Raw genomic sequence first — 27,681 nt, forward strand, 5'->3', positions numbered from 1 at the left:
TTGAATTTTCTATCCATTCTGGTCGGCTTAAAGTGAGAGCGGACTCTCCTGCCAGATACAAAGGAGGCTCCCACCATTCTTTATAGTAGGGCCTGGCCTTCTCCTCTTCCCAAGGGGCCCACATTCTCCCCCACAAGCACCCGCTGAAAAGAGGCCTATGAAAACCTTGAAGCTTCCCCACCACTTATCTGAATTCTGTCCCAGTGAGATGAGACAAAAATCACTCCTATTTTGGAAAATAGGAGAAGTAATAATTATTTAATGCCTTGACTGAAATAAAACTCTGCGTTGGCCCAGTGCAAGAACTGACTTTAAGTACAACATCATCTGGATGGGTCCTCCATGATGAATCAGCTACTCAGTGCAGCCTAAGGGGTGACCTAATGATGTGATCTTTTGGATGGGGTTACTTAGTATTGCGTATTTAAGTACTGGACAGTGACAGCTAAATATGTTGGTTTAGTTTAAAGCAATCCAGAATTGGGACTGCATCTGTCATCCCTCTGTACTTGGTTTAAGTGGAGGATTATTAGACTAGTTCAGCTGATACAAGAAGCACAGACTCTTTGCCAAGGTTATGTAATTGGGTCCATGCTCAGTTCTTGATGATACATGCAAAGATTGTTGAAAGATTGATGAACATTGCGAAGGACCTGAAGTTGTCCTGGTCTGTTTCTCCTTGAGTTTGAACAGAGTGGAACAATGGTTAGTAGCAGAATAATTATGCCTGAAATGTATTAGAAAATGAAGTTCTTTCATTTGTTTTGAAGATAGCTATCATGGCTCTTCAAGGATATTCAGTAGGCTATTTTTCAGGTTGGTACTTTGGGGAAGGAAGCAGATTACCTGTATTAAAGATGTAGACACCTCGCTATGTCCCTACAAAAAGGGCACTAGATGCAGATATTGTTAGGGAAAATAATTGGGCAAGGGCTGGCATCCAATAGTTGAAAAAGATCTTAACAATTCTGAAGTTAAGAGATCTCTTGTCAGAACCTTTTCAAATCCTAGTGATTAATGAGGCATTTCTATTGGATGGAATTCCTGGCTTGCAATATGAGCAGTCCCTGGAAATCTTCAGTCCAGGAAGAGATGATTATAGATCTCTTTGCTTTCATAGTATGCGAAGGAATTCAGGAATGTCGAACATCAAGAGCATCCTTTTATGTCATCCTTTGGCTGCTGACAGATTGGTATGTTCAGTTCTATTCTAAAAGCAGAGTTGGGTAAAAGACGGCTTAAGTCTGAAGGTCCTCCATTGTTTCTCACCCCATATAACCTTGCTAACTTGGCTGAACTACATGTTTTTCCCCCCTCTGACTTTAGACTTATAGAAGAAGTACATCTGAACATCTTTTCTGGTGTGGCTTCCTATCCCCTTTCTTTGTGGACATCAGCGTTAATGTTGGCTGGAAGACTTGGATTCAATTCAGTAAACCAATTGTTGAGCATCTACTGTGTGCAAAAAAGAGAGAGAGAGAGTGCAAATGGTTGAGAAGGAAGAGAGAGTGGGTGAAAATACAAAGATGAGTAGGACATGTGGTTCCTTTCTTTCTAGGGACTCGACTAGAGCCTACTCTGGTCAGCGAAATAGTTACCCACTATCCCAAAATAAGGGAAAATGTGGTAAATATAAACTATATTAAGACTACCAAAGGCTGGATGATACTGGGGTGTGTGGACTTTGGTCTTTGGTCCAATTCTGGTTGTAGACAAGATGGGCATATTCAGGATGTTATGCCATTCAATCTTTCCCTGAGAGTATGGCCAATTGGGAATGTAGGCTCATCTGTGAAGTGGGAGCCCCTTCTAACTCCTCTCTTGATTTATGCCCAGTAGATGTTGTTCTTATTGTTCCTATTCTATTTCATTCTACACAAATGCAGTCTTCCCCTGAACCACACTTCTGGATACCTCCTTCCTGAGTTTTTTCCTGAGATTGACCTGTGATTACTCCCTTGTTCTCAGAAATGAGATTGCCAGGCAGCATCTGAAACGAAACAGGACTTGTTAATCCAGAGTCAGATAAGGTAACACTGCAAATACCTCATGGTAGATCTCAAAGGGCAAGTGAAAAAACGTGTTGCCTCTGAATCTGAGGTCACTCCTGGTTACACTTGGTAATGAATCTTGATATGTGTCAGAGTATGGAAGCAAATTTTGATCTTTCAACTTTTCTTCCTGCCATAACATAGTTTGACTATAGTAGAGTCTGCTGTTAGAAAATAAATCCACCGCTTTTTTCTGTCCTCTGGAGGAAATTACAAAGAAAGTGTCTGGTATCCAAGATGAGGTTCTGTAGAGAGGTAAAAGTCACAAAATTGTCATATTTCCCAATTAACTGACCATCTATAAAACAGAACTCTACTCAAGTATCTCTTCTGTGTATCTGTTCCTCTGAGCTCCCTCTCTGTTAGTGCATTCCTTGATGATTGCCAAATGATGTGAATATTCTATAATACAATGCAAATATAATATGATCTACTTGTGAAATGGACTTGTGAATTTGGTTAAAGATGTAGAATTTTATGAAGTTACTAAAAGTAAGTTTGAATTGAAGAAGAGAGTATTAAGAAGGAAGATGATAAGATGGGACTTCAAAAAAGCATCTTTTGAATAACAAAGATTAGGAGAGGACATTAGGACGAATTGATAAATTTCTCTGCTGCATTTGCAAAATGAACCTCTTTATGCTGCAAAAGTCAAAAGTGAATTCCTGGATATTGGATCATGTTGTATGATTTCGTCAGAAAAAGCATGCCAAAAAATGTCAGCATAATCCATTCTTACTTTGTTATAGTTATTAGGTTAGTGTTTCAATTATAACTTAAATCTTGTCAATGTAAGATAAAATATATCTTAGTTTCATAATTAATATTATAAAGATAATATTTAAATCGAATCTTGCCCCTGCTACTTAATATAAAACTTGGTTTTGTTTTAAAGTGGGTTCACTTAACTGGCCTCTTTCTGGTAAAATTATCCTACAATTGCCAGGATATCCCTTCTTTCCCCACGTGTTACTTTCATAGAAGAGACGATGTCCCAGGTTCTCTAATTTCAGTTAAAAGAGAACCAACTCATCTATTTAGCATGACACTCTTTGTCCAAAAAGGCAGTCACTTTTCTGATAAGAACAAGTTGGTATCATTATTTTACATCACATTTCCTGAAATAGCTGCTGCAAATTTGAAATGTTTTGGAAGAGTTTGTAGGAAGATATTTACACGCTATACAAGAGCTCAAGAACTGCTTGAATTAGGGGAAAACATTTGGCCCAAACCATTACAATCTTATTAGAAATGCTATTGAAAGTGTTCTGGGAGCTGCACAAAAACCTCTAACCAAGAGGACCTGCATAGTTATCTGTTTACCAGTCAGATCTTTTCTGTCCATGTCCATGCTTGGGCCCAGGTCCGATGCAAGTGACTCTTTTTTTGAAATTGACCTGATCCCCTCAGCATCGACCATCTGGTCCCTGTCCCAGGGAGGTGAGAGGAGAGAACTAGAAGTTAGGAGGCAGCCACAATCTCTTCATTGTCTTAAGTTCGTAAAATATATGAAGTTGACGGAGAGATGTTTTTTCTGTGATTTTTATCTCACCCGGTGGTAGAAAGGCCACAAAGGGGCCTATGAAAGCTTCTTAGTTGTCTACGAGAAGAGAAGCCTGGTCACCTTGGTCTGTCAGACAGTTCATGCCTCAGTAGAGAGGTCTCCAAGTCAGTCCCAGAAATTGGATAATTTCATTAAGGTCCCCAAAGTCTCAGGTTTGGGTCTTTGGCACTTCAGAAACCCTTGTAATGGCCAGGGTAAAACTCCACTTCCTTAGCTGGTCCACAGAGTTCTCTGAGATCGTGTTCCTACTTGGCCTTTTCTCTTGATTCTTCCTGTTGCATCCTTTGGGCTCACCACGGTCAGAGTGAACCACTCATCTTGTACAGTTATTAATCTCACTTCTGAGCCTTGGCCTGTTCTTATCCGTGCCTGAAGCCTGCTGCCCCACTTCATTCCCTTGCTGGGAGTTTGGCCCCTCATCTGGCCTGCCCCTCCACTTCTTCCTGTGGCCCTGGGCCCAGGTTCCGCCCCACTACATGTCCTGGAGAACAGCACTTGGATCTTGTATCCCCAACTCGAGCTATTGATGTTGGTTTTAGGAGGATATGGAAGCGCAATTTCTTTGCATTAAATTGTTTCGATCACTGTAAAAATGTGAAGAACACAGAAAATTATGAAAAATGAAAATTTAGTCTTTATACCACTCTTAGAAATAACTACATTAACTGTTATATTTCCTTCTAATCTTTTTTTTTAATTCTATGCTTTTTTCTTCACTTACATGAGAGATTACTGTGCACGTACAAAATGGTATTCTGCTTTTATTCAGAGTAGATTTTCTAAAAGAACTGGATCATTGGCTGAGGATCCTTTATGATTTTGTCTTTTTGTCTCTTTTTTGCTTGAAGTTTTAGAAACTTACATGTAGAAAGGAAGAAAATAAGCTTCAATAACCTAGGATTTCCTGTAATCCTCAAGCAAGAATAATGATTCCTCTTCTTTCCATCACCTAACTTGGAGCAAATATCTAGCTTACATTTTTATTTCTCCAGAAATGTCATTTAGAGTTTATTCCAAACTTAAAGTATGTGTTTGTGTGTACACACACACACACACACACACACACACAGGGTGCCAAAAAAATATGTACACATTTTAAGAAAGGAAAACTGTATTAAAATTGTAATACTCATTATATACATCAATAACAAAAGATGAATACAAGTCATGTTTGACTTCTGCAATTACAAGAGATGCTCAAAGTGGTTACCGTCAGCGTCCAGACACTTCTGATTGTGGCGAACTACTGCTTGAGTGGCGTTGACCAAAGTGTCCATTTGTATACATTTTTTGGCACCCCCGGTGTATAAAATGGCATGCAATTACAGAAGTGGAATGGATCCTGAAAGAAAAATCCAGTGTAGCCTCCTTTGGTAGATGAGGTAGCTGAGAGGTTGGGGACAAGCTCACAGTTCTGAAGCAAATCTGGAATGGTATTATTTTCTCCTGTGCCTTGCTGATTTCCTGATTCTTCATTAATCCAAATATATTTAATATTTGTTTTCAGTTTTGCACCACAGAAAATTATCGCTTCCATCATGTCTTGTCTTTTTTACTATTTATTATGGCTTCTTGTGAAACTCTTTCACTTGGATGTGTAATAGGCATGAAATTGAAATGTTCCCACCATCCCAGGAAAGGACTGCTTGTTCTTTGGCTACGTGTAACCACCAGAACCAGTTTTAACTTGGCCAAATCAATAAATGACAGTTTCCCATCAGTACACGAGCTTCTGAGAGCCAGGCAATAAGCGACGGACACGTACGTTCCCAAAATCACATTCTCACGGCTAAAATCAAGCAGTCCCCAGACTCTCCCACTTATGAAAGTCCTCCCATCCATGAACTACTCTGTCAGCTTTGCTTGGAGAGTCTGTGCCTTATAAGTGTACGTCTCACTGGCTGTCAGTTCATCTTTTGTCTCGCATGTTGCTTGGTGGCCTTCTGCCTTGGGCATCTCAACGTTAACGTGTGCAACAGGACTTTGGATTTTTCTCACTCTACTTGCCTTCCCCTCCGCTTTAGTCTTCCCCATCTAATAACCTAGTCCCAGCTGCCTTTGCTCTTGCTTGGCCTATTGCAGTAGGCTAACTGCGCTCCCTGATTGGATCGTTGACTTCCTATACTTCTCTCAACGCCATATATGGAAGAGGTTCCTTTCAAAATCTCTGTCAGATCATGTCAATCCTCTGCTTAAAGCCTTCGGTGACTTTCCGGAATAAAAAGTCCAAAGTTAATATTCTTATTCTACAAAACCCTGCAGATCTGGCTCTTCCGTCTCTGGATTCTTCAGCTCCTATCACTCTGTCTTTGCTGAGCCTGCTCCGCCCGCGTGGGCTTCTTTGCCGTTCCTTGCACAAAACACCAAGTGCCTGCCTAGGGCCTGTCTACTTAACCTAGACTCTCTCCTCAATTCACTCAGGTACTAATCTTAGCACAGAACTCTGACTCTCCTGAAATAGCATCCTCAGTACTCCCCAAACCCTTAAGCTTTGTTGTTGTTCACTGGTCACCACTTGATATATTTACCTGTGTGTGTGTGTGTGTGTGTGTGTGTGTGTTACTGGTCTTCTTCCTTTAGCAGGTAATCTCCATGAACACCAGTCCATGCTTTTGTCCCATGCTGTGTCGCTAGGCACGTAACAGTACCTGGCTCCTAGTAGGAGATGAGTAAATATTTGGAAGCATTCTACCTCTGAAACTTTCATCAACTATGTAGAAGAAACAACAACTGGAAGATAGTCCCTAAGCTTGGGGACCATGATTCATTGGATGGACTTCTGACTGGGTGCCTATTCTGGACTAGGTTTAGTGAGAGACACAGAGGAAGAACAAAGACCCATGAAGAATAGTGGAACGAGTCAGTAAAGAGTCCTTGAATATTCATTTATAATTAACTTCTTCTTATTTCCAAGGTTTACATGTCTATTTTGATGTTAATGTTACTTTTCAACTGTATAAAAAATAGGGCTCTGTCTTATGAATTTGAAGTAGTATTTAATTTGAAACAGGCTTGAATTGTTCCAATTTAAAGTTTTGAGTTAAAGTTCGCAGTTTTTTTGGTGGTGGTGGGTTTTTTTTTGTGTTAGTGAAAACAGAACTACAACATGAAAAGGGAACTCTAAATAACACCCTAGTATGAAGTCGCTGCTTATTCTGAGTGAGAGTCAGAGGGAAGCATGTTACGAGTGGAGGGATAGGTTGTAACCTCTGGCATTTGCAACAGCCCCTGGGTTCAGTTAACCCCAGCCCAGTTGGCTCTCTCATTTATCTTGGTTCTCACAGCTTTATTCAACATTCTATACCACAGCTTCATGACTGAGTTTTACAGGGAGCTGGCACGCACATCACATAATTGGTTTCTTCCACGGGGCAGAGTGAAACCTTAGCTACCGTTTCTCTTTCCAAATACCGTGTCTCTGGTGCTACCATTTTTCCTTCTCTTTTTATATTGGTAGCAGGAAGTGGCACCTGATGCTGACAGCGATATGGCAGGTGGTCACAGACAAAGGCCACGGGAGCTGGTCACACTGCCATGTATTAATAGTCCTGTGAAGGCAGTGGCAAAAGTTCAGTCACAAGAGGGGAAGAATATCTGCCTGCTTATGAATCTGCGGCTGTGTGGTTGCTATATTGGGACATATGCCCCAGGGAAGCACTATCTTTGCAGACAGACAAGTTTTTCAGAGCTGCCTCAAAGGACCCCCTCGCCACTGTGCTGAAAACTCGGGCCGCCATAGTAACAGACTTCAAGAGTCCCTTTCTCGTGACTGTTCCCCTCGTGTAGGACCCAGGAGGAAGTGAGGCAAGGCAGGAGCAGTGACCAGGAGTCAGGCACCAGCTCTGCACTTATGGGCAGCCGTGGGCCAGTCACTCAGCTCTGCAGGCCACAGCTGCTGCCTCAGTAAAATCAAGGCACCCCGCTTTACAGGCCTTTCACTTTTTTTCTCTGTAATTCTCTGGTTGCTGTGTGTTTCCTAGTCCCCCAACTCTTGGCAAACAGGGATATAGATCATCTTACAGAACACGCCATTGCCCTTGGATATCAGAGCTCCATGCACGGTGCCACGTTCTTGTGGGGGTTAAGGGCGGGGAGCCAGGGAAGGAACAACTGCTCCTTCAGAGCGGAGAAGCCAGAGGACTCAGACACCAAGAATTCTATTTACATTTACAACAGCAGAGGCCAGAATCATGTATAAATATTAATAGCTTTGGGCTTCTTTCCCAAAACTGCAAAAAAAAAAAAAAAAAAAAAAGCCATTTGCTTGGCATAGAACTTTCAACTCTGAGACTTTTCTGGAACTCTTCATTTATTTACACTCCTTTAATAGTTAAACATGAAACCTATTCTGGAATTTTCTTCTCTTTTCTTTGTTTTTTTTTAGAGGGGAGAGGAAACAAAAAACTTTTCATCTTTATTTTAATATGAAAAGCATTTGGAAAGGCCGTGAACTTTTTTCATGAAGATTGTATACAGTTAGGAAAAATACCAAGTGCACACATATTTGTACCGTGAATCATTTCTTCGTATGTCCCATGCCTTTTCCTCTTAAATAATGTAAAGGAACCAGCATTAAACCTTGTTAGGTTGCCAGCAGCTGTTGCAACTTGATCATTATTTCTGTTAGGTCTTTGGGGTGTAGTATCTTTGCACTACAGTTTAGGCTACATGCCTACATGCCTAAACTGTCCCCGGCACCTGCAAGGGAAAGTAGTCCTGTGTCATCTCCCTATTTATAAAGATTGAAGGTGTTCTCTCTGTTAATAGAAGCCTCAGAATAGCCACATCCTTACAAGTGTTCCTATAAGCGATTGTTTTAAATTCAAAGTATATTTCAAATTTGCCTTATTTTTCTCCACGCGGGGAAGTCAGGAGGAACTGCAGTGCGTGCATCTTCCCAGTGTGGCCTTGGATGGCTCTGCCCAGCTGGTAGCCCTGGGGTGGGTTGAGTCCCACCCTTATTTTCAGAAGAAACCGAGTTTTGCCTTCATAGCAAAGGTGTCACTGTCATGTGCCTGGGCTGGAGAAAGGGCCGTGGTGCTGACATTTGCTGTGATGGGCAGCTCCTGCCAGGAGCCTTGGTGATGGCAGGAAGAATAATCCTCAACCAGCAATGCTCTGGCACAGCTTACTCAGCCTCTCCCCACCAACGCAGGCCTCTGCTGGGGGCTCGAATGTATAAGGAACACTCCGACATCCCTGGGAATCGAAGGCTGTGGGAAAAGCGTATTTACCAACCTCCTTCCCACGAGCTAAGTCTTCATAGATGGAAGGAATGGTGAGTGGCTTGGGGTGGAGTGGAAGTGGAAGAGGGTGGGGGTGACAACTCCAGTCAATAACCACACTTGTTCGTTCTGCCTTCAAGGGGGGTGGGATTTGTGCACTTGGGTTTGGGATTTGCAGGTTTGGGGGCGGAGTTGAGCTTCTCAGAACTGTAGAGGAGACAGCTGAATTCTACCACTAAGGATTAATATGGGACAAGCCATACTTTAGGCTTGGCTTAGGATCAGAGCTCAAGTAAATCCTCCACTTGACGGAGGGGCAGGTCTCGAAAGTATCCTAACCTTGCGGGATGCACAAGCAGCTCAGCTGTAGAGGTGGGAGAGGGTGGGAGAAATTATGTGGATTCTAATCTGGAATTGCTCCCGTTATCTTCCTCAGAGTTTCTTGGCTAAGTATGGAATAGCAGGCACATTTTATTTTGGGTTTTTGTTCCACTGTTGGACTAGCTTAGAGGGCAGTGTGAGATGAGTATCCACTGGCGGGACCGCCTTCCATGGACGATTTAGGCAGTACACACAATAGCAAGTTCTAGTGCTCAGCCCTCCTTTCCTCTTACCTCAGGAGTCCAGGCTGTGCTGTGTTGGTGACTTCTGGTCCACGACATACCCTTTGGTTAGAACAATTGCACGTGACTGGCCTCATGTCACAATGGAGAACATCTTTCTAATTCTCTGGGAGGTTCCAGTGTAAAAAAAGCCACAAAAAGGCTGGCCTGGGAAGCACCCAAAGCCCGGGCACCCAAACTGCCCACTGAAGTTTCCTGGGGGCTTCCGAGAACCCGCAGGGGTGTCACGGCCTCTTCTATTTTCAAGGACAACAGCGATAACGACATCCGTCAGACACAGTGCAAACTACTCAAGGTAGCTTATGATTTCCATGTTAAGCTTATGCTACCTTCCTTTAGATGACGGCATATCTTTCTGAAGCTGGGTTTTCTGTGGCCGCTCTGATGAAAAGCAGATGAAAAATGACACAAAGATGGTGACACCCACTCTGATTCCAAGGCACGCGAAGTTGTTTAGTGTCCACAGGGGCACACCCCCCATTAATAAGTAAATGTGGTTATTCAAGTATAAAATACAAATGTGTTTCTTTTAATGGATGTGTATTCTTTTTTTCAAATGGATGCTCAATTATTCGGGCTTGCATTCTGATTAAGTTGAACCTAATTATTGGACCTCCTCGCTATTTATTTTGGTCAGGGGCTGCCTGGAGTCCGTAAGGGCACTATAAGCCACATAATTTGGGGGCCTCTATTTCATAGTGATGATGATGCTTTATGTGATTTGTATGTGTTTTGCAAAACATGGATGAAGTGTTCAAGTCCCAAATAACAGTCTTCATTGCAGATTAAGTTTGAAGTAAACTAACGCTGTTCCATTATGTGTTCCTCATTCTCCTTCATACTCCTGCATTGTTCATGAATGGGCACACTGGTCTTTTAAACATGAAAAAACATGTTCTCTCTTGTTTCTTTTCTTTCAGAGAGTGGGTTAATCATGCCCCATCTATTCATTTCCTGAGAGTGTTAATTTGTCTGAGACTACTAATGCGGGATCCATGTTATCAGGTTGGTTGGAAAAAATTTAAAAAATGTATTTTACTTGTAATGAAGATGAAATTAAAAAAAAACAAAACAACTGGTGGACTTTTCTTTGAAGCAGACCATGTTGATTTTCTTTTCTATCACAACTCAATAGCTTCCAAATTTGGGGAATATCATTTGCTATTTAAAAAGATAGAAGTGATTTAATGGGCACAAAAAAATCTGTACATTTTTACTGTATTACCTATGGGATTAAATGGATGACTAGCATTCTTACCTAGCATTTTAAACCATAGGCAATTCAGAGAGGTGTACACTTGGCCACACCTTCAGGTATGCTCAAGGTTAAGCAGGTCACTAGGTCCAAGTCAACATTGGCAAGTGGGGCCTCCTCAGGGGCCTTCAGAGGCAGCCAGGGGGAAAGGCAGGGCCTACAGCTCCAGCAGCTGCTCCAGAGTCCACATGTTTCCCAATGGCCAGCTTAAGCCCCTGAGTTGGAGGTGTGGAAGGGCCTCCCACTTGTCTCAGGGGAGGCTTCTCAGGTCAAGAATGTTTTCCTCCTCCCACTACTTAGTTGAATGTGCTGCCTCTAGTTTAGTGCCTTCCAAACTTTCATGTACAGACAAATCACCTGGAGACCTTGGAAATGCAGATTCTGATTCAGTCAGTTACATTGAGGCCCAAGATTCTGCATTTCTAGCAAGTTTATAGGTGATGCTGATGCTGCTCATTGGGGGACCCCAGTTTGAGAACCATGGCCCCAAAGCCTTAAGGTTGCTTATTAATCATTATTGTTGCTGCTTGCCAATGTTCAGTATCTGAAGACCATTCTTATTACTCATACGTGCTTCAGTAATTTTCACATTGTTTTTTCCCTAAGAAGTATTTCCTTTTATGCCCTGATAAACAACTGATAAGCTATTAGGAAGCTCAGCTCACTCTGAAGATCTTTGATTTTTGTATTTGATTCTATTGATGAACTATTATTTGAGTCAAATGTGTTTTCTTTCATTATCCCAATAACCTTCTTTCCAAACTTGGCACTTAAAAACAAGTGTTTGGGTACTAGCCAGCTATCGTAGAACCTGTTCTGATTTGAGTCTTCTGAGAGTCATGATGGCTTCACATCTTTCCTTTAGGAGAATCACCCACTTTCTTCTTCTGTATTCTAAGCTGGCTTTGTGCTATTATACTTTAACCACAATCATTTGAACGTATGGACTCAGGGCATTCCCTGATGGCGTTCTGTCTTGGTCACTCACAGCTTTCTGTTTCCCTCATGACCAACCATACAAAACTGTGTGTTCTGGGCATTTCTGAGCTGCCGTTTGCCATTCTGTGTGGTCATATATAATAAGGATGGACAGTATGTCCACTTTGCCTGCATCTGTCCCACTGTGCTCACTATTCCTACTTTATTATTTATAGCACCCTGTTTTACTCTCCAGCATGTGTCAGTTTGGATGAGAACATTATATATACATATATATAAATATATATATATATATATATATACATATACATACATATACACACACACACACACACACACACACACACACACATATATATATATTAATTTTATTGGGGAATATTGAGGAACAATGTGTTTCTCCAGTGCCCATCAGCTCCAAGTCATTGTCCTGCAATCTAGTTGTGGAGGGCAGCTCAGCTCCAAGTCCAGTCGCTGTTTTCAATCTTAGTTGCGGTGGGGGCACAGCCCACCATCCCTTGCGGGAATTGAACTGGCAACCTTGTTGTTGAGAGCTCCCGCTCTAACCACCTGAGCCCTCCAGCCACCCCTCTGGAAGCTCAGCAGCAGCAGGTTGTCTTCAGTCTAGTTGTGGAGGGCGCAGCTCACTGGCCCATGTGGGAATCAAACCGGCAACCCTGTTGTTCAAAGTTCATGCTCTAACCAACGGAGCCATCTGGCCGCCCAATATATATATAATATTAATGAAAGTGCCATGGAGGAAGGTGGATTTTTTAGCAGGAAATCTAGTTTTTTGACTTACAGAGAGAAGTTAGCTAAAAACTTGCCTTAGAGATGTCCTGTGTGTTCAGAAAATTGATGACAATTGTGTCATGTTCTGCTGATCTCCATCTAAAGTATTGTCTCTCTTAATCTAGTTCTTGACTGATGGGAACAGGGTTGACTGTACTGCTCTCTAAAGGAAAGAATTCAATGACCTCTTTGTTTATGGGATTTTCTGACCAAAACACACATTCCATTATATCTCCAACTGATTGCTTGTCTTTCCATAGAAGGGGATGCTCTCTGACTCTCTCCTCCTGGATCTCTTTCCACAAAGAAGAGCATGTGCGCAGGCAGTTGTTTAACATCTTAAGTTGCCAAGAATTGTTGGCCGAAGTCACAAAGCTATGCAGGCGTTTACGACAATTTATGATGGTGAATCTCAGCAAGGCTGCAACATAGCTAGACATTCCTTTCCTCCCTTGTGGAAATAGCATTGCAGGATCTACAGCTGCTGTTCCAAACCATCTCCACGTACCCCCCGCTTCTCCACCAGTCACTCTCATCAAATTACATCATCTGTTTTACAGGGAAAACTGAAGCCATCCCAGCCAGGGCTCTCTTATTTTCTCTTCTTTGTTCCTTGAAATATTTGAATTATCATGCAACTGTACTTCTTGTTTCCAGAGAAATATCTCTCCTCCTTGCCAAGGCTTACTCTTCCATCTGTTCTCTTTCTTATGGTGTCAGTGGCTCCCTTTCTATTTTCCGTTATCATAAAAATGCCCTTTTCTTGAGCCAGATATCCCCTCAAATCTTCTATCTTACCTTCATTACTACATTTTTTTTGAAAGGTCAGGACATATTTTTTTTTAAATCCAGTTTCTTCCTACCTGGAACTGATGTATTACATAACTTTGAATTGAATTCTGTGTACAAGGTTCTCTGGAAGCCATTCATATAGACCATTCTGTGTCATGGTTCAGTCATCATTCCTTGACCCAGAGGCTGCAAACTGGTGGCTTGTAGATTGGATCTTCCTGCCAGTATACAGAGGCGGCAATATACGCTTAATGGAGATTCCAGCAAGAAAAGACTGGATGGAATGGAAGAGAAGCATTTTTGAAGACATAATTGCTTAGAGTTTTCCATAATTAAAGGAAGACATGTGTTCTGAGATTTCAGGTATAGTTAGAGTCCCAGCAGGATAAAGATAAATGCCCACCTGAACTCATTATAGGGAACCCACAGCCCATTACTTACCAGAGATAAGGCAACATTTTAAAAGCTCCTAAACTACAATTACGTTAGAAACAACAATAAAAAAGATAATCAAGCTGAGTGGCCTTATCTCAGTGTTTGCATTCCCCAACCTCTCTTTAGCAGCACACACCTTTGCCGCATTTTCTGTTTGCATTCAGACTCTGAGAACCCCTAGCTCTTCCTCAGCATTTTTTGCTTTTCTATATTATAGTATTTACTTGCTCTTTTTTTTAAAAATTCTGCTTCCCTAAGTGTTAACCTTCCCAAAGTTATTTTCTTTATCATATTCTTTCCTATCTTCCAAGCTCTTGGCTTCAATTATCATTTTTTATTGTTGTTGCCACTGCTGTTATTCTTTCCTCACAAATATACAACTCCATTCTCAAACTTTTCATTTAATCTAAGTCTCCCTGATTTCGAGCGGTATGTTGGACAGCCGTCTCGATGACATGATAGCATAACGATTCTCAAAGTGCAGTCTGGGAACTGCTTACAGGTCTCTGAAATCCTTTTAGGGGTTCCACAGAGCCAAAACTGTCTGCAAAATAATGCTAAGATGTTATTTGCCTTTTTGCTCTCACTCTAAGAATGCAGTGGAGTTTTCCAGAAACTACAAGAACTGTGATGATGTCATGGCTCTGATGGCTGATGGGAAATGTGCTTGTATACCCTTGTGCTTTAAAAATTCCTCACTTTTAATTTCAATGTGGTAAAAATAAATAGACATATCCCATATAAACAAAAGCTCTTTCGGGTTCTGAGTGATGTTTAAGAATGTAAAGGGGTACAGAGACCAAAGAGTATGAGAACTCTTTGTAATTGCAGAAGTCACATGTGACTTGTGTTTACCTTTTGTTGTCGGTATACATTGAGTATTACTGTGTACTGTTGTAACACATCACACTCAATAATTTGAAAGTGGACCTCTTCCATTGTTCCGCTCACCTTGAATATTGAGAATCAATTCCTAATGCTTTTATTGGCATTAAGGTTTCCAGGTGGGAATTCCTGCCCGTTCTCAGGATTTATTTTTTTCGCTTTCCTGTTCCCGAATCCTGAGAAAAGTTGGTCGGGAAATCGGGAAAATTGGCTCTTTGAACCCAGTAATACCCACAATGGGAAATAAACGTACTACTCACAATGTATCTTAGACATTTTTCCTATTTATTGCTAGGGTTTCTGGGCGGGAATTCCCGCCTGTTCTCGGGAGTTTTTTTCACTTTTCCGTTCCCAAATCCCAAGAAAAGTTGGTCAGAAAATCAGGAAAATCGGCTCCTTGAAACCAGGTCGTTGGTAGTATTGGCTGTCACTTTGTGGAAACGATTCATCGTGGAGAACAGAAAACAGTTTATATCTCGGGATTTGGGAACAGGAAAGCGAAAAAAACCCTCCTGAGAACGGGCAGGAATTCCCACCTGGAAACCCTAATTGGCACCATCTTTCCTCCAGACTCCAGGGTAGAAAACTTTTACTCTACCCTACAAATACTGGGGGTGCCAAAATAATGTATACAAGTGGACACTTTGGTCAGCGTTGCTCCAGCAGTAGTTCGCTGTAAGCAGAAGTGTCTGGACGCTGATGGTAACCACTTTGACCACCTCTTGTAATTGCAGAAGTCACATGTGACTTGTCGGTATACATTGAGTATTACAATTTTAGTACAGTTTTCCTTCCTTCAAGTGTGTATACATTTTTCTTTGTCACCCTCTGTATAATATGCCCCGCCTCTTAGAAGAGTATTTGTTATTACACCTGGAAGGATAAGTCTTCACTTATCTCGGCAGTGCCGAGAGGGGCCTTAAAATTGTGATGGAGGAATAAGCAGTGTGGAACCACTGACGAGTTTTGAACAGAGGAGTAAAATGATCATGTTAGTGATTCAGTATCAAAGGCTCACTGCAGTGTGTTCAGCATTGACTTAGTGGCTGAATAGGTTTAGGACAAGAGTATCTAATAGTGCTGACATTTTCAGCTGTGGTAAAAATAACGGTGTCCTGATAACACCCATATTAGCGTTGCAGTGTGCTCTATTTTTTCAGACATAATTATTATCTGTATTATATTATTGTATCAGTTTTTTTTTTTTAAAGGAAAAACTCAGGGACTAGGCAGAGCAAGGACGTTGTTCACATTTTGCACGTTGAGCTGTAGGTCAGATTGACTAAGAGAACGTCTCCAGGTCATTAGGCTCAGAAGTACAGAATGCAGTCTTGTGACCTTCTGGCCTGAGACCAGGGAGAAAACGCTGAGGTCTGAAAGGGTACGGGGAAGGCATTGCTGTAATCTAAGCATGCAGTCATATTTGCTTTTCAGATTAGTAACCAGAACTGTTAAACCCAAGTATGTGCATACCTGTGGTCTTGCTTTTCTCCAGTTGGTGCTCTCAGGTTAGAGCAACTCATTGGTACAACCAACGGAAATACAAGAGGGACCATGGGTCTGTGAGCAATCTCCTGGCCCCATTCCAGTCTCCATTGGAGCATGGGGGGAAGTGTCTATTTCATAAATGAAGGGTAAATTCTAAAGAGTGCATAGCAACAAAATTATCTGAGAGTAACAAAGCCTCTTTGTCCTTTTTATACTTTGTAACAGCGCTTCTCAAACTGTGTTCCACAGGAGTTAATAAGCGTACTGTGAAAAGAAGTGTGCTTCGATTACTGATGTTTAGAAAAATCTCCATGCTAGTTCTCCCGTTGGAGACTGATAGTGCACGCAGCAGATTAAAAGCTCTGAGGAGTCCTCTGATAAAGTAATTGGTTAAACTCTGTTTAACCTAGCATTTCCCAAGCTAATTTGAACTTGATCATGAAATTCTTCTTTTTTTTTTTTTTTTTTTTTTGGCTATACTGTCTAATACCACCCTCTGCACAGAACAGAATGATTATTCCCACAACATTGTCTGGGAAACACTGACTTAGTCCCATATTGTTAATATTGATTATTGGATAGATAGATTTCTTGTCAAGGTGAATATTTAAAAGTGACCATGGCCATGAACAATCATTTAAACATTATTCCCCCCTTTGGTGTCCTCTCACTCCCAAACTTCAAATTTAAATCTCTTTCATGTCGACGACTCCCAGATTTTAATCTTCTGCCCTTATCTCATTTTTCTTGGCCGGTTGTACTTTTTTGTTTTTTAACCTGCATATCCCATCAACAACCCAGCATGTCCAAACTGAGCCTTCTCTAACCTAGTCTATTCTTTTCTCCTTCCTTGTATTTGTTACTCATGCCACTGTCCCCTAGTCATCCAGCCTCAAATTTGGTGATGCCTTCACCTTTGCTCCCTTTCTTCCCATGTGTCTTCCTGTTTAGTTGATTATATCACTCCAGAGACTGTGCTCACCTCCCATTGGCCTTCCTGCTGCCACTGCCCACCAGCCGGGCTTCCGGTTGACACTTCTTCTCCAGTTCATTCTAAAACTCCTCACAGCTGATTCTGATCCGTCCCTTGTTCACACATTTCCGTTGGGTTTTATGGTCTGCATGATAAAGTTCAAATTCCGGATCGTCCCTAAGTCCTCCCACGGACTGATCCCACCCTGCTTTTCTACCATTGTTTCCACCAATGCCTTTCCTGCAGTTATGGAAGTGCTTCGCAGTCGTGGAAGTTCTTGGTGGTCTTTCTACACAACTTCTGTGTGCCTTCGAGCCTCCTCCTGTCTGGACTCGAAATCTCCTTTATCTTCCCCTTTCCCCACATTTCTTCTCAGCACATCTATCCATCTTTCTAAGCCCATTCACAGGCCCCCACCCTTATGAAGTTTTCCTTACTTTGCTCAACAGGAAATGATGTGTCCCTCCTCTGGGGTATTGTAGCACTTCATATACAACTTGCTTATAACACTGACCAAGTTGTATCTTAAGTTCCATTTATTTGTATGTCTGCCTTATGCTTGCCTAAAGCTCAGTGAAGTAGGTCTCTGTCATCTACATATTTGTGTCCTCTTCAGAGCCTGTCTCAGGGTTTTCACATAAGAGCAATGAAAAATATATTGGTTGAATAAATATTTGTTTTAAAAGGTTATTTTTATAGGTATAAAATATCCTACCATAACTAGGGTTAATGTATACAATATTCTTATGTTCTTTAATTGCACCTTTTCTAGAGTGAATAGCAATGATGAGAATTCAAATTAATAGGTAGTCACAAAATTATTTTTAATCGAGTTATAAATGTCCCTTCGTTCTTAATTTAAACATGGATGTGTTTACTGTTTCCAAATTCACTTCACACAGACTGAGGTGACCTTGACCCAGGAGGCCCTGAGGTCCTGAGCCTTTTTCCTGGCCGGCCTACTCAGTCAGCTTCCTGGTGGAACTAGATTGTCGTCGCTCAAACTCATGTACTCATCCCCATGCATTTCCCAGAATTGGAACGATGGCTCATGTTTTTATCTCAAAAAATTTCCTTGTGTGCGTGTTAAATAAGAAGAGAGACATCAATACAGCTTTAATTAAACAGGTTAGAGCCACCGGAAATACGTCAGTTTGGATAACCTGAGAAGATGTACTATTATTCAGAGTTCCAAGCCAGTCCCTGGCGCGACTCCAGCCTCCCACCCCTTCTCATCAGTCCCCAATGAACACTTTTAGGTCAGCTTCAGAAAAGGAATGAAATGCCTTCGTGTCAGGAATTGGATTTAAAGACCTGTATCAGGAGACGTGTTGCAATGATTATCCTTATATTGGGTTAGAGTATGATTTTAAGAAGACCATTAGCCTAATCATTTTAAGGAGAAGCCCTGCAGTCTAGTCTGCTATAGCCATGCTTCTCAAACTTCACAGTGCATGCGAATTATCTGGGGATCTTGTTGAAATTCAGAGTGATTCAGCAGTTTTGGGGTGAGTAGGAGATTCCGCGGGTCCAGTCAGCTCCCAGGTGAGGCTGATGCTGCCGGTCCAGACCACACTAGGCAGAGGCCGAGAGGAAGGTTCTCAGGGCCTCCTGGGTCAGGCTTTCCTCATTCTGTGTGAAGTGAATTTAGAAATTGGTGGCAATGGATTCTTATTCCGGCTTGTTGCTTAGGCAAAATGTTTTATCTTTTTGGGTCTTATTAATAGTTTTCCAGGAGGGTGGCCGGTTAGCTTAGCTGGTTAGAGCACAGTGCTCTTAACAACAAGGTTGCTGGTTCGATCCCCACATGGGACACTGTGAGCTATGCCCTCCACAATTAGACTGAAACAACTACTTGACTTGGAGCTGATGGGTCCTGGAAAAACACACCTAAATATATAAAAGTTAAAAAAAAAAAAGTTTTCCTAATGTGCAACATGAGGGGGTTGAAGGGAGCGATATCTAACAGTGCTTTCCAGCTCTGACATTCTATGATGACGTGGGAGGAAGTAAAAAGAATGAGGAGCCAGGCTGCAGTTCTGAACATATTTACAGTCTCTGAATCTCAATCCAACTTTCATTTTTATTAACAGTTTATCTTAAACGTAGTATGAATGACAAGCATTCAAGTTTTCCATATTTATGTTAGAATGTGGACCTTCAAAAAATAGTTATAAATCTCATGATTTAATAAAGAAATTGCATGCAAAATACACGTTTCCTTCCACCCTCATCTTTTATGTATGTTCTGTTGTTTTTATTTTATTAGGAAATACTTCATAGCTTGGGTGGGATTGAAAACCTAGCTCAGGTAAGATTCCTTTTGTGATGGCTGGTCTTGCCTTTACATTTTGTGCCATGGCTCTGGGCAAGGATAACATAGGTGTGTGACAGAAGATGGTTTTTTTTTACCTTAGGTTGCCTGCTAAGGGGAGGAGTAGGCAGGGTGAATACCTGTGAGCGTGGGGCAGGCTCCTCACAGAACAGGGCGGGACCCATGACATTTTGTTCTGCTTAATTGGGCTTACTTTACCCAGCCTGTTGAAACGAGAAAGTGCTATAAAAGGTCACATGTCTTTACTTAGTAATGAAAAGAGATAGGCCTTGGCTGGCTGGCCCAAGTTCTCAGCACTGCACGTACCAAATGATGGGAGAAAATATTGGTTATGAAGATGTCCATAACTTTCTCACAAAATGAAAAATAATTACCATGCTCACTAAAATATTAACAACTAAATGAAAATGTGAGGAAGGATCTTGATTGACTTCATTTATTTTTCTGCTTTGGTAACTATAGAGGGAAGGTGAGCAGGTGACTATATATGCTGAGCCAGTCAAATGTTTGGGTTTATTAATATGGTGAAACATGGCATGGCATTGAGATGGAGTAGTCTGTTCACCTAAAACCTATAGCATGTATGGAAAGAATGATTTTCACAGTAAGTCCGTGGCCCTACAAACTCATTCTGAATTATTACAGGAAGATTAAGTTTAATGGCCATTTAATGTTATAGCTATTTTATTTTAATTCTTGGGAAAGTGATACAACATAATCTGGCTTTTGTTTGTAAGAGTTTTTTTTTTAATTGGCTGGAGATTTATCTCGTTTAATGAAATAGACTTTCAAAAATTTATAAAGGATCTTCTTATCTACTTTAAAATCCATTATCCTGTCAGAAATTTGTTTCTCTGAACATATTTCTTATTATAATCACAGTTATAATTAGTTAGAGATTATCAGAGTTATCACAATTATCACAGTTAGAGATTATCAGAGTAACTCTTACCCATTTTATTCTGATTTTTGCTATCTGCTTGTATGCTGGTTAGCTATAACTTAGGATATTATAAAACATAAGATCAACAAAATATATCAATCAGTGTGTTATAAAAAGTCTACTAAAAAGGTATGTTGAATAATTAAAATTCTGTGTACTATGTATTAGGTTGGTGAAAATTGTGGTTTTTGCAATTTTTTTTTTTTTAATCTTTTGAAACCACAATTACTTTTGCACCAACCTAATAAGCATCTTATTTGTATCTTATATTTGGAGACTAAATTACACCGCCAACTCATTCATTTACAAGTCATTTTGGGACTTTTGAGAGCTTATACAGTTTTACACAGTCCCTCCTCTACTTCAGGGCATGCAAGAGAGGGCAAAGAATCCAGAAACCCAAACCACCTGTTGCCCTTGAGTAAAACGGGCCCAGAAGCACCGAGTATTATTTGGTGAATCTGTTGCGCCACCTACAGCTCATTTTCAGAAGTGCACAATCTTGTCTCTCACCTGCCTGTGTGCTTTTGGTGTCTTCTCTTCTGACTTTCTTGTTGGTTTGGTCCCTCCCACAGTACATGGAGATTGTGGCTAATGAGTACCTGGGCTACGGAGAAGAGCAACACAGTGTGGACAAGCTGGTCAACATGACATGTAAGCGTTGTTGTGGAGACACAGCCAACTGTCTGGACTTGCTAGAATAAGCAGTATGGTGTTTGCAGCAGGAAAAGGGATACGTACTTTAAATGTGTATGAGTGTGTCCATACAGTTATGGTGTGGAGAGTCCATGCCAATTGTTATATCAGTGCCAAAATATACCCAGAAGGAAGACTTTTAGATCACAGTTGTTACCTCGAAAAGCCCAGTTTCATGTTTAAGAAGATTTGCATTGAGTGCAAGCTATTTTTATTTAATGCAAGAGAGACTTCCATAACAGCAGATTTTGGTAAAAATATTTTTTGCCTCCTTTAATTTCTATTAAAATGTCACAGGCTGTTCAGTTTTCATCTGTAAAGTTAGGTTAATAATAATATCTACCTCAAAAAATATGGAACATTCCAGACATAAAAATGAAAAAGAAAAAAAAAACACCCTAATGTGATGACAATAATGAAAAATATTGATCTGTGTGGGTGAGCTATTCTCTCCTCACTGAATCTTCTCTCTTTGGAGACTTCCCAGCTCTACTTTCCATTCTCTTCAGTTCTGATGAGCCAGAGACTTCCTGCTGTTGTGGGATGCTAGCCCCTGTTCTTTGTGAATAGGCTCGTTTCCTGTATTTGTTTACAGGAGTGCACACTGACCCTCAGTTACAGGGAGAGAAGAGTATGTGGCCTAAGCACCAGGAAGGTTCTTTGAGAACAGCCGTTTCCCTCGGCTGAGGAACCTCTCCAGTTCCATCACGTTTTCTGACCTTCCCTCTTCTCTTTATAAAGTTGACATCTTTACAGGGAGGATCTTTGAAGAATCGATTTCACTTTGAGCTTGTAAGTAATGCTTGTGAAGGAACTCATTTAACTTGGCGTAAAAGGAGCGTTGTGCCTTTTTTGCTATCTCCATATCTCGTTATTATAATGGTAACACACAATAAATACTGGTTGAGCTCAGGAGGTAATTTTTGGAGTAAAACACATAACCTGCCCCTCCTCCCTCCACTGTTCCTCCTGTGTTATCTGTTTTCCCATTTGCCCTTTCTCTGCTTGCCCGTCCCTGCTTCAGACCTGAGGTTCCATGAGTACTGCCCCCTGCAGGCTCCACATCCTTCTTTGAGTTATTTCTTCTCTTGTAGATATTTTTCAAAAACTTGCTGCTGTCAAAGACCAAAGAGAATGGGTCACCACAAGTGGAGTCCACAAGGTGAGTGGCCCTGGGAAGAGGTACGACTTCAGCTCCACGTGCATTGGTGTTCAGATCCTTCGTGGTCCAGACCCTTGTTGTTATAATTCACAAGTCTAACCTGGGCTCGAATTGTAAATATCTCCCAGCCCTTTTATATTGTTTATCAGCCCAAGGAGTAAATACAGAAATAGCACATAGGGGTTTTCTGAAACTCTATTTTTTCTTGTGCCACTCCATACCAACTAAATCTATTGCTTAGTGTAAATGTTGCTTGAAAAACCTTGACTGTACAGAAACTGGCCTCAGGTGGTGTTTACAAATACAATGTATGTACACATATAAATATAGTCCATATGGCACCAGAAGGAAGTCTTATATTATCTTATCTTGAAAAGCCCAATTTCATGTTTAAGAGTTTCACTGAGTGCGAGCTTACTTTGTTTAATGAAAGAGACTTCCATAACAGCAGATTTTGGTAAAAAGTATTTTTTGGCTTATTTACTTTCTATTAAAATGCCAGAGGCTGTTCAGGTTTCAGCTGTAAAGTTGGATTAATAACAATAGTTACCATATAAAATTTGGAGCATTCCAATTTCAAAAAAGATTTATTTTCCATTCCCCAGAAAAGAGTTTCCGGGTTATATTGGTTTGAACCACATGAAATTGCCATGGTCTATAGGCCAATTTCACGTGGTTCAATCTTATAATCAATCTATATAATCATATAAGCATATGGGTCAAATGTACATTTCAAGATGGTTGAATGCAGACTTAACCAAAACAGACTACATTTATATTTATAGCAAAAAACAATTCAGATGGTAGCTGCCTAGAGCCAAGCTTCAATAGTCTGCTGTGTTCTATGTCCCAGGGAGCTACTTTCCAGCAAGGTGGCTCAAGGTGCTGCTCATGTATAGGGGATGAGTCTAGGTGATAATCAGGTCAACATTTTCATTTAAATAGCTATATGTTTTAACTGATATTATTTCTTAGAAACTGAAGAACAGTTTTTAATAGTGTTGAGGTGTTAGGTAGACATGGTTAAAATTGTAAAAGTGATATGTCAGTGACTGAAGTTTGGAAAACATCATGTGACAAGACAGAGCGAGAAAGGAAGTGGGAGATGAAAAAAGAGAAAAGGATCAGAGAAATACAGATAATGATAGCTTCATAAAAATGCAGCAAATCATAGGGGGGAGGAGAGGCTAGGAGGGGAATCTACATGGAAATCAAAAAATCATCCTGGCAGCTGTTGCAGCTATGGCTTAGAATGTCTTTCGGTGTGTACTTCTGGGGGAACTCTGAGTTCTAGAAATGTAGAGAGAAGAGAAATGCATTTGCATTAATAGGAATTCAGAGAAGGCAACTGATAAGATACAGAAGACTCTAAGCTAAGTCATGCTACTTATGATGGTCCTGGGAGCATTAATTCATGTTCTTTTGACAGTAATTAGAAATCTGAGAGGCAAATAGAGTGCTGGTAGTATTGACATAGCTTGCTTAGTTTGGGGAAGAAATGACAGTTTTCAACATTTTGGTGAAAATAGTTCCATAATTTGGAAAGTACCTAGCACAACGCCTGACTCAGAATGTGTGCTCAGTGACTGGTCGCTACCAGTATTATATGTATGTACTTAGTTATTATGACCAGTGTTTCTGTCGTTAATCTCCCCACTTCTTCTTGGGGAGGGGTCAGAAGAGGCAAGCAGCCCTCTTGGGCACCTGGACATAAAGGCAGTGTGAGTACCAGGTTGGCCATGTAGATTTGTCCCTTTCTCTTTCTGTCCTGGGCAAGGAATGGCTACAGGATGCTAGTGTCAAGAGTTCCAAAGAAGGAGGGGATTGACTCCTGCTCACTGTAAAGAACTGGATGTTGTGAATGTGTAACAGAACTCCTTTGAGGTTAAGCCTCTATGATCTTTAGAAGGAAGCATTAAATTGTTCAAGAAGCTGTGGTACTTACGGGATTAAACTTTCTTTTACTTCGCTTTTCAGACATTAGTGAATTTACTCGGTGCCCGAGATACTAACGTTCTGTTGGGCGCCCTTCTGGCCCTGGCTAGTTTAGCTGAAAGGTAAGTAATATGCGTTGCAGTTCTGCTGTGGTAGCAGTTTAGGTGAGAGAGATACAAACTAGATTAATTTCTCTAGTTACTTTGTTACCTACTTAGAATACTAAGCCATGGCATACTGTTAATATATTGAAGAGGGTCCTGGATGCAAAAGCATCATGTTAAAACTTAAGTTGGAAAGGCAAATCACAGTTTAAAATTTTCTTTTTTTTTTTTTCTGAACAGAAATATTACCTAGTCTTGCATCCAGCCGTCAGTTTCTTCTACTTCCAAATTACTCAATATTTCTTGATAATTGAATCTCCCTGACCGTCTTTTCCATTCTCTTCTGTGTATTTATTTTAACATATAAACATTTCAACACTTTTACCCTTAAAAAAATCTAGATAACCTGTCCCCTTATAAATGTTCATAAATATTTTAAATAAAAGAGCTTTAAATATGTTTTTGTGTCAATAAGTGGATCATTGCTTTGTTTTTGTTTTTCCCCCAACTTTGTTGAAAATTGACAAATATAATTTAATATATTTAAAGTGTATAACATGATGATTCATTATACATTGTAGAATGATTACCAAGATCAAGATAATTCATGCGTCAATCACTTCACATAGTTAACTCTTGTGTCTATATGTTATAAGAACATTTAAGATCTACTCTCAGCAACTTGCAAGTATACAATACTGTATTATTAACTGTAGTCACTATATATACATTAGATCCTCAGTATTCATTCTTCTTATAACTAACTGAAAGTTTACATCCTTTAACCTATACCTTCCTATTTTCCCCTCTTCCCAGCCCCTGGTGACCACCCACCATTCTATTCTTTGTTTCTGTGTAATCAGTGTTTCCTTTGTTTTTTCGTTGTTTTGTTTTTACATTCCACATATAACTGGTCTTTGCTTTTCTCTATCTGGCCTGTTTCACTTAGCATAATGCCCTCCAGGTTCATCCATGTTGTCACAAATGACAAGATTTCCTTTTGTTTTTTAATGGCTAAATAACATTCAGTTGTGTATACATACGAGGTCTGACAATTAAGTTTGCGAACTTACCACCATGCGCTTACATTGGGAGCACTGTACAAACAGCTCGGTAAGGTTTCATAACCCTGGTGTGTCAGTGTCTCACAGCTGTGCTTGTGTCCACGTGTGGCAGTGTCTTGCTGAGTGGCGTTCATTATTACTGTTGCGTGTTTTTGTGTGCCGTGGTGAGAATGTCTGAGCTTGAATTAGAGCAACGAGCAAACATTAAATTTCTTGTCAAACTTGGCAAGAGTGGAAGTGAAATCAGGGACATGTTAGTTCCAAATTTATGGGGATAATGTCATGAAGAAAACGGCAGTGTACAAATGGGTTAAATGTTTTTCTGAGGGGAGAGAACACGTCACTGATGAAGAAGGTCAGGGCAGACAGTGAAGAGCAGAACTACGGAAAACATTGCAAAAATTCGTCATATTGTGCGTCAAATTGTTGGCTGGCTAGGGAAGCATAGCAGACAGTAAGTCTGCTTACTGTTAATGTTAAGAAGCAAGTAAACATCGATAGAGAAATAGTAATAGTTAGGAGAATCTTAACTGCAAATCTTGGCATGAGATAGGTGTGTGTGCAATTTTCTCAAAGGAGCTCTTGCATCACGACAATGCATCTGCTCACACGGCACTGTCTATGAGGGAGTTTTAGTCAGTTAGCAACTAACTGTATTGGAACACCTTCCCTTCTCACCTGATCTGGCCCTGATGACTTCTTTACCAGAACATAAAGGAATATTTAAAGAAAGACATTTAGGACATCAAGGGTAACATGATGACAGTTCTGATGGCCATTCCAGAAAAAGAGTCCCAAAATTGCTTTGAAAGGTGGACTAGGCACTGGCGTCAGTGCATAGCTTCCCAAGGGGAGTACTTCGAACATGACTGTAGTGATATTCAGCAATGAGGTATGTAGCACTTTTTCTAGGATGAGTTCGCGAACTTAATTGTCAGACCTCATATATTTTTCCATTCATCTGTCAAAGGATATATATATATATAATTTCCACATTTGGCTGTTGGGAATAATACTGATCATTAATTTTTTTATGTGAACAGCATATGATTCCTTTTGTAGTACGGGAATTATGTTATCATCATACTGTTCCTAAACAAATTTAAATTTATGACATATAATATTTATCTAATGTTGGAATTTGATATAACCTTGCTTCATAGAGCTATGTTGCATTTTGATTCTCATCTTAAGATACTATGAGAACTAGGATATTAATAAATGGATATGGTAAACTACGTTTTTTGTAGTTACTAATAGTTTTTAATTTGTAGCCCAGAATGTAGGGAGAAGATAAGTGAACTCAACATTGTAGAAAATCTGCTGATGATTTTACATGAATATGATTTACTCTCCAAAGGTAGGGTTGCTAAAAAGGAGGAAGATAATATCTTATATTTGATGAAAATGATTGTTATTATTTTTTTTACTATGTCATGTTATTTATATTGTTGACATATCATGAGTCAATTTGGCATTTATATCCTTTTAAAGTTTACATAAAGAAAACAGAGCACAGTGGTATATCAGTTTATCTTTGGCCCTGAATTACTTCTAGATCTGGGCATGGAATCAAATTATATAAATCTTAGGATCGTAGTTTTAATATTTTTTGTGTATTGTATTTATTTACATCCTGTCTCTTTAAGGAAAGAAACTCTGAGGTGGGTCTGTTTTTAGTAATTTCAGATTGTATGCTGAATACTTGATTAGATTGCCAAATCTAGTTTCCTTAAGGCCAGTAAAATAAATTAAAATAGGTACTGACTTGTTTCATGACCACCTGTTACTATAACTCAAAACAGAATCTGGAGTAAAATGAAATCATTTTCAATTAGACTACATATTGCTCTAAAGAGTTACTGTATCCAGATAGTAATTAGGGTTGTTGGTTTTTTTTTTTTTTTTTTTTTTTTTTTAAGATTTTACTGGGGAAGGGGAACAGGAATTATTGGGGAACAGTGTGTACTTCCAGGACTTTTTTCCAAGTCAAGTTGTTGTCCTTTTAATCTTAGTTGTGGAGGGTTGCCATTCAGTTCAAGTTGTTGTCCTTTTAGTCTTAGTTGTGGAGGACGCAGCTCAGCTCCAGGTCCAGTTGCCATTGTTAGTTGCAGGGGGCACAGCCCACATCCCTTGCGGGAGTTGAAACCGGCAACTTTGTGGTTGAGAGCATGCACTCCAACCAACTGAGCCATCTGGGAGCTCAGTGGCAGCTCAGCTCAAGGTGCCTTGTTCAGTCTTAGTTGCAGGGGCGGAGCCCACCATCTCTTGCAGGACTCAAGGAATTGAACTGGCAACCTTGTGGTTGAGAGCCCACTGGCCCATGTGGGAATCGAACCGGCAGCCTTCGGAGTTAGGAGCATGGAGCTCTAACCGCCTTAGCCACTGGGCCGGCCCAATTAGGTTGTGTTTAAATGGTG

General features: G+C 40.5%; 1 protein-coding gene across 6 annotated transcripts in view; it reads left to right on the forward strand.

Moving 5' to 3' along the window:
* NEK10 (NIMA related kinase 10) overlaps nucleotides 1-27,681 on the forward strand; it is a 192,433-nt gene that overhangs the window by 23,359 nt on the left and 141,393 nt on the right. For all 6 annotated transcript variants that reach the window (XM_033133041.1, XM_033133040.1, XM_033133042.1 and 3 more), the window contains 6 exons: nucleotides 10,384-10,468; nucleotides 19,292-19,333; nucleotides 20,876-20,954; nucleotides 22,091-22,158; nucleotides 24,136-24,215; nucleotides 26,536-26,620. In XM_033133041.1, the coding sequence (XP_032988932.1) occupies nucleotides 10,384-10,468; nucleotides 19,292-19,333; nucleotides 20,876-20,954; nucleotides 22,091-22,158; nucleotides 24,136-24,215; nucleotides 26,536-26,620 (439 nt within the window). The remainder of the gene's footprint in view (nucleotides 1-10,383; nucleotides 10,469-19,291; nucleotides 19,334-20,875; nucleotides 20,955-22,090; nucleotides 22,159-24,135; nucleotides 24,216-26,535; nucleotides 26,621-27,681) is intronic.

This window comes from Rhinolophus ferrumequinum, chromosome 17 (genome assembly GCF_004115265.2).
Source record: "Rhinolophus ferrumequinum isolate MPI-CBG mRhiFer1 chromosome 17, mRhiFer1_v1.p, whole genome shotgun sequence".
NCBI classification, from domain to species: Eukaryota; Metazoa; Chordata; class Mammalia; order Chiroptera; family Rhinolophidae; genus Rhinolophus; species Rhinolophus ferrumequinum.